Here is a 12,544-nt window from a genome sequence, read left to right on the forward strand (position 1 = left end):
TCCTGCAGCGTCCTGCAGCGTCCTGCAGCGTCCTGCAGCGTCCTGCAGCGTCCTGCAGCGTCCTGCAGCGTCCTGCAGCGTCCTGCAGCGTCCTGCAGCGTCCTGCAGCGTCCTGCAGGACTCATTACAGACGCGCAGCTCCGTACGCTGCTCATGTTCTCCCCTCAGTTACTTCACAGTAATGCTGCTTCCATGCTTGAGTGCAATCAGAGATAATGGACACATTTTAACTGGAATGAGGGCAAGTTGGGCTTTTATTGTTAAGATGTTTGTGAAGCTGTGTTGTGTGATCTGGTCGAAACTATACAAATCATGCACAAAGCGAATCAGCGTCAGTTGCCACAAGACATCCAGAAGTTGTTTCAAATAAAAGAAAATAAACACAATCTCAAGGGAATATGTAATTTCAAAAAACAGCATGTACGAACAAACATAAAAACCCATTGTGTATCAGTGATGGGAGTTAATCTGTGGAACAACTGCAAAGATGAAATTAAATCATGCAAATCACCAAGTAAGTTTAAACAAATCTTTAAAATCAATACTCTTAAGGGCCCGATTTACTAAGATCCTAAATAAAGAGTACTAAATTGCGTGTGCACTGAAAAGTTTGCGCGTGCTGTTGTTGTGTGTTTTGCGGGTGATCAACTAAGATTGCGTGCGCAATTGATAACAGGTGCAAACAGCAGTATTTAAATTAGGTGTTGCGCGTCTTAGGGTTTGCGAGCGCAAACTTTGCGCCATGGAGAGTCTGGATGGAAAGCAGGATAGTCGCAAGCGCAAAATGAAATTTGACGCGGTGGAGTTACAAATATTAGTGGAAGAGGCAAATAAACACATTCATGAACTACAGCAAAGACATTTAAACATTACCAAAAGAAACGCAATATCGGAAAAAATCTGCGATAGAATAAATGCAGTTGGTAAGACAAAAAGAACGGCAGATGAGGTTAAAACAGAGTCGGCGGCAGAACAGATCTAATTGGGGGGCACATAATAACCAGCGATGTAAATGCTTAATATGAGTTTGCCATCAACGATCACAGCAAACCAGTTTCAATTACACAACATACTGCAAAATCTCTTTTTAATACACACACACACACACACACACACACACACACACACACACACACACACACACACACACACACACACACACACACACACACACACGTATGTGTATTGTGCACCCAAACTGCAAAAAAACAAAAAACAACGACGTACAGGCCACGTCTCTCCCTCCCTCCCTCGCCCTCTCTATCTCTCTCTCATACAACGCATACACATAAAAATGTGAACGGTGAATCTCCAAATTTAATTTGACGAAATTAGACAGACCCAAACATTCCACATTTGCGTAATAATAAACGCCAAGGCTGGCGCCATGAAGTCAATTAAATGCATGTCTCACCTTTAGAAGAGTTGCACATCTTAATTTTCCTATTTCACCATAGATCACACTTTGGGAAGCCTTCTTTATATTTTAGCGTTATTTCCGCGTAGATAAGAGTGAGTTTGATGCTCCTTAACAAGTTTTGTCTGCGGATCAACATCAACCCAGCTCCCCCAACCCCTTGCACCCTGATTGGCTGATTTATGGTTCCGCGTCACACCAACGCAGAAACGACGGCGTAGGGTACGCGGCGACGCACACCGCACCGCGACCCTACGCCGTCTGCTACGCCGTCGATTTAACGCAGAACAATAATTCAGGCGAAGCTGCAGTCTGTCTGCGCTGATCACTGACACACCGGGTCGGAGCGGATTTGGTCATGATGTTTAACCTGTGTTTTGTGATTAATAAGCCACCAGACATACCATCTCTCCTGAAGCCGATCACCTGCACTACTTTCACTCCTTTCTTGCTGATACAAGATTTCAATACATAAATACTCAGTGCTAGAAATTCAATCACTTTTTTCTTTCAAACTCCGATGAGACAGATTTACTTCCATAAAAATCGTGGCGTTAGGCTGTTGAGGTCTGGACGCCATGGTGGAGAATGCATGTGTGAACCTGGTGCCTTAGCGGCCGCGTGGCCTAATGGATAAGGCGTCTGACTTCGGATCAGAAGATTGCAGGTTCGAGTCCTGCCGCGGTCGCTCTTTTGGGAGTGGTGGCCTAGTGGTTACAGAGGAGGGCTGGAGTCTGGAGGTCCCAGGTTCAAGCTGGATTGCAACCAAGGTCAACCACTTTGGGCCCCTGAGCAAGGCCCATAACCCTTACTGCTCCCCGGGCGCCGTGCAAATGGCAGCCCACTGCTACTAGTTCGACTAGAAAATGGGTTAAATGCAGAGAAAGAATGTGTTGTGAAAAGAAGTGTTTTGTGATTAATAAGCACGGGTTTTAATTAAATGTAATTTACGAAGGATGATTTCACGTTCAATAAGATAAGTAATCAATAAAATACAAAGTTTGGCACAAAGGCTTGGCCTGCTTGTGGGCGAGTGGAGGGGGGCACATTAAAAGAAGGTGGCAAGATATAAGGCGAAGAACTAAAGAAAAAGTGGCCTTTAATAAAACTTAATAAAACTAATAAAACTAATAAAACCATTTTTAAAATAGCATGCAGCAGAATAAAGACTCTCTCTCTGCGTATTCTTTGATTTTGGATGTCGCCTCCTTGCCACAATAACAGCAGCAGCAGATTAGCACCTTCCTTTCGAACTTATTAAATACAGACGCAATCACAATACGCGCAAAAACCTTCAGGCTTGGTAAATCTCATTGTGTGTGGTAAATGGACCAATTTGCATCTTCCCCTCCCAGTATTTAGCGATTTCTGGCGGGTACGCCCCATATTGATTATTCATCAGGGCAAAAGTACTAAATGAATTGCGTGTGCTATTTTGCGCATTTGAGAGACGCAGTCGTCTTTGCACGCTGTTAGTAGATCAGCTGGCACTTTGGTTTGCGGGTGATGTCAAGTTTGCACACGTTTTTACACACGCAAATCGTTAGTAAATCAGGCCCTTAATGGATACAAAATGGAAATGGACACATGAACAGCCAATGACCAAAGGGCCTTGCTCAGCTGAACCACTTTTTCTTTCTCTTTTATGCTTTTCTTTTTACGACGGAGTGTTAGGGCCAAACTAAGACAAAAAAAAAAGGAAGTTACGAGAATAAAGTCATAATATAATGAGAATAAAGTCATAATGTTGCGAGAATAAAGTCGTAATAGAATAAAATCGTAATATTATGAGAATAAAGTCGTAATATTATGAGAATATAATTTATGAGAACTCTAAGAAGAGCAGTCTTCTCCCTGTGTTAAAATGAGGAATATTGAGCATCTTGTGAAGTTATATTCATATATAATATATTTAATATTACGCCTTTATTCTCGTAATATTACGACTTTATTCTCAAAATATTATTACTTTATTTTCAAAATATTACGACTTTATTCTCAAAATATTATGACTTTATTCTCGTTATATTATGACTTTATTCTCGTAATTTCCATTTTTTTTGTCTTAGTTTGGCCCTAATACTCCGTCGTATCTTTTGGAATTCTGTGAAATGAAGAAATTGTAAAAACAGAACATTAGAAGGGGTAGGACTAGAAACGTTTTTTGAAACTTCATCCTACACCCTTTCAAACAGGAAATACAGTATTTATCCACATATTGATTTGTCTCTTTAATTTGCTTTGTTTTGCTTATGTTTTTTTTGTATATACATTTTATGTATTCTAATTATTTTTTGTTTTTGTTTTAACCTGTTTGAATAAAAAAAAAAAAGCTTAATCTTTAAAAAGTGTGGTTAAACATTAACCACATTAACAAAAAACGTGATATTACACAATGTTGTTGTTCGACAAACTCCCCCAAAATGCAGAAGCAAAACTGCAGCAGCAGCATGTGTGGAGAAACTCGGTGTCCTGACTGACTCGGGAGCTTTTAGAGCCGCGTTCAGGACGTTATGGTTGTCGGGAAGGAGCTTCAGCTCACTCTTTTTGTCGCTTTGCTTCATTGAGGCTGAAGATCCGGCTGCAGCATTTCCATCAGATGGAACCCGGGACTTGGTCTGGATTACATCAACACCGATTGTTTGTGTGTTTGGGATCATGTACCTCATGTAGGTAGAAAAGATTGGTTTAAGATTCAGTTGAAACAATATCTTTTAAAATTTAATGAATTATGATTTGACATTTGGAAAGGAATAGAATGAGGTTTGAATAGAATTACAGGTAGTGTAAACCCTATCACAATAAAGGTGAAAAGTGGTCAAGAATTTTAAGATAAGGTCATTTCAGGCAGGTATTGTTTATAAAGGTGGTTTATTTCATTTCATTTCTATGTATTTATGTCTGAGAATGATGGTGATTTAGTTATCCACTGTGTTGTTTGTGACTAAGGGAGTTGTGTCTATTACTGTTTTGTTTGTCATGTATAATGTATGTCTGTTATGTATTAAGTGTTAATGCTAATGGGGATCCTAAATAAAACAAACAAACCCGTTGACCCTGTTTGATCCGTTGGTCGACTTAAAAACCCACATCACTCATCCTGTGGTCGATGGTGGGTGTAAGGAGTTTGTGCTGAAACGTTTGACTTTCACCAAACGTGGTGCTGAGTAGGGATGGGCGGTATGGACTAAAAAATGTATCACGATAATTTCTGGCATTTATCCCAATAACGATAAAAAAAATACCAATTCAACTCCATCTTTTCAACTATAAATCTATCTCCTTCTCCCTCTTTGTTACACAAAAACGTCATCAACGGGAATTTATCCTTCTTTCTTTCTTTCTTTCTTTCTTTCTTTCTTTCTTTCTTTCTTTCTTTCTTTCTTTCTTTCTTTCTTTCTTTCTTTCTTTCTTTCTTTCTTTCTTTCTTTCTTTCTTTCTTTATGGCTCATTTCTTTCTTTCTTTCTTTCTTTCTTAATTTCTTTCTTTCTTTCTTTCTTTCTTTCTTTCTTTCTTTCTTTCTTTCTTTCTTTCTTTCTTTCTTTCTTTCTTTCTTTCTTTCTTTCTTTCTTTCTTTCTTTCTTTCTTTCTTTCAGGTTCCTTCCTTCCTTCCTTCCTTCCTTCCTTCCTTCCTTCCTTCCTTCCTTCCTTCCTTCCTTCCTTCCTTCAAGCAAACGTACGTTGTGCGTGGATTTAACGCAGAACCATAACAGGAATTTATCGTTTTTACCGCGAGATGACAAATTCTTACCGTGGGGAATTTTTTTGACGGTTTATTGTGGACGGTAAAATATCGCCCATTCCTAGTGCTGAGAGGTTTTTGTATGCAAACATCACCACTTTGGTCTCGTCCGTCCAAAAAAGATACATCTGTAAGTCTTGCGGTTTGTTTAGATGCAACTTTTCTGTGATATGAGAGAGAGAATATTTTTCTTTTCCAGCCAACCCTTTCAAACATGTTGGACTTGTCCAGGCTTCTTCTCGCTTCTTTAACAGAATCAGTAACAGCTAGTACTACAAGAATATCTCTAATAATGTGACGCCACTGACTCTTGTTCAAGATCGTTGGGCTGAAACGATTCCCAGTTTCGTCATTAGTCTGCATCACATTCATTTCTTGGATCAAACCCAAAGCTCCGCTGAGCTTTTTCAACATCGTCTGTTGTTGAAGTAGAAAAGCGCTTTTCAAGTTTGGATTTGCTCTGCAGAGATTTACACCGACAGTTACAGAAAGCCGACGCAGCGGGGGAGAAATTTGTGAGGGAATGCGTTTGTATGAACGGATGAGATGCAGTAAAGATGTCCTTTCTCTCTCTGTCCCACACTCTTCCAGATCCCGAGGTGAGCCGGCGTCCTGCAGCGTTTTTCTGTGCATCCCTTCCAAACTGCTGACCGAGGAGTACAAAATGTCTGCTGCTAACATCAGCCCGCTGGCCCTCGCCCTGCTGCTCCTCTTGCCCTTGGTGAGTTATCTGTCTATTTATTCATTCATATCGCTCCTAAGTGGACAAAGTTACCATAAAGTCACCCATTGTGAGCCGTCATTTGAAAGCCGGGCATGAATGGATGGAGAGAATATTCAGGCCTCCAGTATGTATCTGAATACTATGATTATTAGGGCTGGGTATCGATTCAAATGTCAAGAATCGATTCGATTCCGATTCTTAATATTCAGAATAGATTATCATGATTCGATTCGATCCGATTCGATATTGATTTGGCTTAGTGTTATTTAAAATGTTTTTTGAGCTGTTGCCTGAATTATATGACTGTAAAATAACTAGTGAAATAATAATTTCACAATAATTATTGTGAAATAACTAAGAAATAAATAACTCAAACAGGCCTTTCAATATTCATTTAAAGTGCAAAAAAGAAAGAAATTTCAACAGTTCATGCAGTAAACAAATCATTTTAGCTTATCTAATTTATTCTGTCACCACGCACACATATTGCTATGAAGCACCTGGCATTTTTAAGAAGTGTCATGACAAACTGTGTGTCCGACTACTGGGATTAAAGTTCACCTGGCGAAAATGATGAAAAAAATAAATAAATAAATTTAAAAAAAAAAATCGATCTTTAGACATAAGAATCGATTTTTAGGAATTAATATGAGAATTGATTTAGAATCGGAAAATCGATTTTTTTTCAACACAGGCCTAATGATTATACTGCATTTTTTATATTGCATTACAAGCTGGTCAAATAAAACAGTTCTAAAACCACTTGAATCATTACGCAAAGGTGCCCTAAAAATCCATGATAAAAAAAACGACGTGGCTACCATCACTGTCATATACTCAACAGATGAAATCTTAAACTTTGAGAATCTGATCAAGCACTCAAATGTCTGCTTACTTTTTAAAATTATTCATAATGCTGCAGCTCCCCCCTTGAAACAATGTGTTACTCTGCTCTGAGAAGTCAACACGAACAACCAGATCTGTTACAAGGGGTGAGTGTAGTGGACCCCAACACAAAACTGCGTTTGGGAAGTCATCATTCTCCTGTATTGTAATGACTCAATGGAATATTCTGCCAACAGACATTATTTCATGTAGAAGTCCTCACACCCTCTCACATCTTGCCAAGCGTTGGTTACTGTCAAGACAAGTGTGTAAACATTTATGAAGTGTGTTGTGTGTAGGGATGCCCCGATACCGATACTGGTATTGGTATCGGGGCCGATACTGCTCTCATATACTCGTACTCGCAAAAATTCTCCGATACCACACACTGATACCACTTCATTGTTGTTGTAGTTACTGATTAGGACTCTAGGGGGAGATGTTGAGCCGCAGTCAGCGTGGTGATGAGAAGAGAGTGATACCCATAGACATATATACGTAGACGCCTCATCGAGCGCTGAGCCGTACGTCAACGTCGCCGCCATATTGGATGTTCAAGACTGCGCTGTAAACTAATACAAGTAAATGGACTTATTTTCATAAAGCGCCTTTCTACAAAGAAATTTACGTTTTACGTCTCATTTATTCATTCACGCACTAATAAACTTGGGAAACAGTTAGGAACCAAATATAATATATTTAATTTTCTCAGATGGCAAAAATAAGAACTTTATTGATCCCACATAGGAGTAATTCATGTTATATCAGCTATAGAGAACAAGGTAGTGCCGAAAAACAATATATATCCCCCCTCACAACAATAGAGAAACATATTTTTTCATCAACAAAACAAATAAAAAAAATTTCAAATAACAAAATAACATATTTGAACAATTTTTCAGACAATAAAATAACATTTGAACAATTTTTCAGACAATAAAATGGCTCAAATATGTTATTTTGTTACTTGAAATGTAAAATATGCTTTGTTGATAAGAAAATATGTTTCTCTATTTTTCTACCTTGTTCTCTATAGCTGATATAACATGAATTACTCCTATGTGGGATCAATAAAGTTCTTATTTTTGCCATCTGAGAAAATTAAATATATTATATTTGGTGCATAACTGTTTCCCAAGTATATTAGTGCGTATGTGAATGAATAAATGAGACGTAAAACGTAAATGTCTTTGTAGAAAGGCGCTTTATGAAAGTAAGTCCATTTACTTAGTTTACAGCGCAGTCTTGCCACATCCAATATGGCGGCGACGTTGACGTATCGCAGCAGCGGGCAAGAACACTCGATGCTGCGTCTACGTATATATGTCTATGGTGATACCCATGAGTGAGACTGGCAGCGCCGTTTCAGGCAAGATAGCGACAATGAATGCAGCGGGATGTCAGCAGTGTGGACATATTTCAAAATAAGGGACGATGACAGAAGCAAGGCAGACTAAAGCTACGTGCTGCTAAGGTGTCAAGAGGAGGGAAGGAGAATACGTGGTTTAATACCAGCAACTTGATAAAACATCTCAAGACGCATCATAAAGCTGAGGATACAGAGTTTGCTAATGCTACTGCAAGATCAGCCAACATTAGCTCAGGTTCTGCAAAAGCAACAGACGATGGCAAGAGACGACCCAGGGGCCGTTAAAATAACGGAGGCTTTAAGCCGTTATAAAGCGCTGGATGAGCAGCCACTGTCAGTTGGAGAAGACGAAGGATTTCACCGTCTTCTCGACGCACTCGAGCCGCGATATGATGTTTAATTGATGTTATATGTTCGATATTTTCTTAACTGTGAACACAGTGCCAGTGTGGAGACTTTTTATTTACACAGAAAGATTATTTTTTGTTTAAAAGTTATTCTACTCACTTTATTTATTTTCTATCTGTTGCAAATTCATTGCATTTTTCATTGAATTTTTAGCCTAGTTATTTTTGTGGTAGAAGTATCGTATCGGTACTCGGTATCGGCAAGTACACAAATTAAAATACTCGTTCTCGTACTTGGTGCGAAAAAAATGGTATCGGGGCATCCCTAATTGTGTGTGTGTGTGTGTGTGTGTGTGTGTGTGTGTGTGTGTGTGTGTGTGTGTGTGTGTGTGTGTGTGTGTGTTGGGGGGGCAGCCTAGCTTTAAATCTTAGGTGCCAACATCTGACAGATCCCACGCTCTGTTGAATCTGCTTCCATGTTTTTATTTATTTATTTTATCTATTGTCTCTTTGCTTTGTTCTGCTCTTTTACTTATTTTTTCTTTTTTCTATACAAATTTGTATGTACTATTCCATCAACCTGCCCAAGGACTACAGGTGGAAAATAGCAAGCTGCTACAAGCTGGCACAATGTATATTCTCTTGTACAAGATTAATGTCTGATTGTGCACTGCCCCCGTTTTGAAATAAATAAATTACAATTACAATATTGATTTTTGCTAAATCCACTTGTTCGCGGCCGTCCTCTTCAGAGGAAACTAAATGGATATTCTCCACACGGCCTGCTTGGATGTAAGACTGAGTCAATAGTTTACACACATACAGATACGTGATCAATAAACCAACGGGCTCAGCAACAGGTGGAGCTTCTGAATAAATTCAGCAAAAACAAGGATTGATTTTCACACACTCGCGCAGACATTCACTTAAGAGAGTGCATCAATAATTCATTGATCAGCGTGTGGCAAGAATGATGGGAAAGGATCCCCTCATCATTCATTCAGTGTGTGTGCAGCGTGATTCCTGTTGGTTAAAGGTGTGAGGGCCCTACTCACCTGTATACTCACCTATATCCTACTCACCTGCAGAGGTGTCAAGTAACGAAGTACAAATACTTTGTTACCTTACTTAAGTAGAAATTTTGGTTATCTATACTTCACTGGAGTAATTATTTTTCAGATGACTTTTTACTTTTACTCCTTACATTTTCACGCAATTATCTGTACTTTCTACTCCTTAAATTTTAAAAACAGCCTCGTTACTCTATTTCATTTCGGCCTTTAAAAAAAAACTATCCAGTTAAATTGCTCCATCCGGATAGAGTGAATTTGGTTGTGGTTGTTTCAGATGTTCTTGTCCAGTTTTGTTCTTACATCTGTTCCCTCAGATTCCTGCAACTAAACTTGGATGTACATTCCAATAAAGGTTAGGATAAATGATAACATGCCTCTGAAGTTTGACTTTTTGAACCATGACAATACTTATAGGCAACTAGTCATCATATCTCCTGCTCTCTGAAACACATGTTAATGCTCAATAGTACACATATATGGTTCTTTAATATATTTGCATTATACTAAGATGCATTCATTTCAATGGCTTTTGTCCTTAATGGCTTTTTTCCCCCTTACATTACTTTTACTTTTATACTTTAAGTAGTTTTGAAACCAGTACTTTTATACTTTTACTTGAGTAAAAAAGTTGAGTTGATACTTCAACTTCTACAGGAGGATTTATAAACTCTAGTATCTATACTTCTACCTGAGTAATGAATGTGAATACTGAAGACACCTCTGCTCACCTGTACTCCAAAAGTAGAGTCACCATCGAAGACAGTCCATCAACTCCAGAGACGCTCTGGAGTCTTTGCTCTGTGTTTAAGTTTTAACTCAAGAGAATGAGAGACAAAAAGTCATTTCACGGAGCACGGGCATCATCCTCTGTCCATCACAACAACATTCTGAATTGTAGGCCCCACATTTTGTTTTTACATGCATCAAAGCCTTAAAATAAGATCTAGCACACAGAGACATCAAATACTTCAGTCCAATCAAATCAAACTTTATTTATATAACACTTTTCGTTCAATGAAATGCAGCACAAAACTGTACATCTGCCTTCAACTTTTCTTTCACCATCCTCGCAATTTCACGCCACTCAATCAACCAACGACGCCTTTGACTTCATTGCCTTAACATGTAATCTTATGCATTTTTATAGCCTACAAAATTGTGTTAAAACAATGATGAGGGCCGAGCGAACCCAACCAGAATACCATTAAACATATTTTTGTTGTCACCTTATTTGTATTTTACGGACTAAAGTGCAAACTATGATGATCAAACATGAATGGATCTACTTTTAAACGGTGTGTAACATCCCATCAATCATGTGATCATCTAGTCATCATTAACCAGCTGTAAACGGTTACATGCAGCCACGTGCATGTGGTGTGAAGCTGATCGTGCTGGTTTTATTCAGATTGACCTAATTATATGTAGTGAAGTGACCCAGGACGTTAAAGATAAGATATAATTATGTAGTCTTTAAATGGATCTCATGATAATGACATGGGAAGTCACACACAGGACTCAACGACAGAAAGATTCCAGAGAGGTGCTCAAATAGACTCAACATAAGAAATACAGTTGCTTTTGAAAGTACCATCTACAGGAAATTATTATTGAGCAGAAAAATAAAGATGGTACCAAAAAATAAATAAAAATCCAGCAAATGAGAAAGCTCTGGTACAACCAGTTTGGTGTTTGGTCCTGAGAGGAATGGAAAGAAGGTTAGCGTCAGAAGAACGGAGGTTAATGAGGAAGTGTGATGATGGAGGGGTCAGTGGGATAAGGAGTGGTCTGATTATTGATGGACTTCTGGGTAAATAGAAGTTGAATTGTATTTGTTGAGGCGCAGGCAGCCGGTGGGGTTTTGGACCACAGGGTGATGCAGTCACAGGAATGGGTGTCATGGTTGGGGTTTTCTGTAGGGATTTGAGGTTTCATTCTATAATAATATATAATAAAAGGTATATATCTATAATGAACTAATACTTGAATCAGTATTGTTCACATGCATCATGTAACCACTTAACCATATATAATCACCTTATACAGCTTAGTTTAAGCTTCCCTTTCGCTTTACAATGTCCTTATTCACACAAATCCTCGTAGAGGATTTAAATAATGCTCAATCCAACGATCGATTGGACTGAGCAGGAGCGGGACGGGTCTTCAAACGGTGACTGTGGCTTTTCAACAAAGAGAAAACTCAATCTTGCATGAACCCTGTGAGCAGTGATTATGTCAGGTAATAGATGTCGCCCTCGACGCCCTCAAAGCTGTAACGTGGCGTCGCCCTGACTGTCTCAGGCGGTAATAAAAGCGTCCCTGGAGACGACTCCCACATCTGCAGCCGTAAAGCTGCAGGTTTGTGGTGGCGATCGTGTTGAAAGACAAAGTACCTATATATTTACGCAAATATACCACATATAAATATACATCAATACACCAAGCCGAAGAAGAGCACCTTATAAGGTCAAGTACAATTTTAAAACATGTTTTTGTGCACCTCTGCGAATTGAGACCATGTATTAATGTTCTTCTCTCTTGCACCGTGTAGCCGGGCAATCGAGAGTTCCATATACACAATATATAAAAAAGTGAGAGCCCATTGTTGGAATGTTAAAGTATGAGGAGTTTTCCATCTCATAGCCACAATTTTCTTTGCTGCTGTTACTCCCGCAAGAAAGATGTGTTCTTGTGAAAATTTCAAATGCAACAGGGATATATCATTTAATAAAAATATGGTTGGGGATGGTGTAATGTTAATAGTACAAAGTAATGAGAGTTTAGAAGCAACCATCCTCCAAAACTCCAAAACTCCTTGGCATTCCCAAATCATATGAAAAAAAAGTACCAATTTCATTGGAGATACACAGAGTACAGTATGGAGTATTTAACAATTTCACCGCACATAACCTTCGAGGAGTTAGATAAGTTCTATGTACATAATTTAAATGAATTAATTGATGATCTGGGTTCCTAGAGGTGAGTA

The 12,544-nt window shown here is 38.8% G+C and overlaps 1 protein-coding gene and 1 non-coding gene across 2 annotated transcripts in view; both read left to right on the forward strand.

Annotated features, from left to right (window-relative positions):
* adcyap1r1b (adenylate cyclase activating polypeptide 1b (pituitary) receptor type I) overlaps positions 1–12,544 on the forward strand; it is a 62,625-nt gene that overhangs the window by 31,366 nt on the left and 18,715 nt on the right. The window contains exon 2 of the mRNA XM_061737276.1: positions 5,752–5,881. Coding sequence (XP_061593260.1) covers positions 5,825–5,881 — 57 coding nt within the window. The 5' untranslated portion in view covers positions 5,752–5,824. The remainder of the gene's footprint in view (positions 1–5,751; positions 5,882–12,544) is intronic.
* trnar-ucg (transfer RNA arginine (anticodon UCG)) lies at positions 2,033–2,105 on the forward strand. Its single transcript has one exon. It is a non-coding gene; the product is annotated as a tRNA-Arg (tRNA).

Source organism: Cololabis saira, chromosome 13 (genome assembly GCF_033807715.1).
Source record: "Cololabis saira isolate AMF1-May2022 chromosome 13, fColSai1.1, whole genome shotgun sequence".
In the NCBI taxonomy this organism is placed as follows: Eukaryota; Metazoa; Chordata; class Actinopteri; order Beloniformes; family Belonidae; genus Cololabis; species Cololabis saira.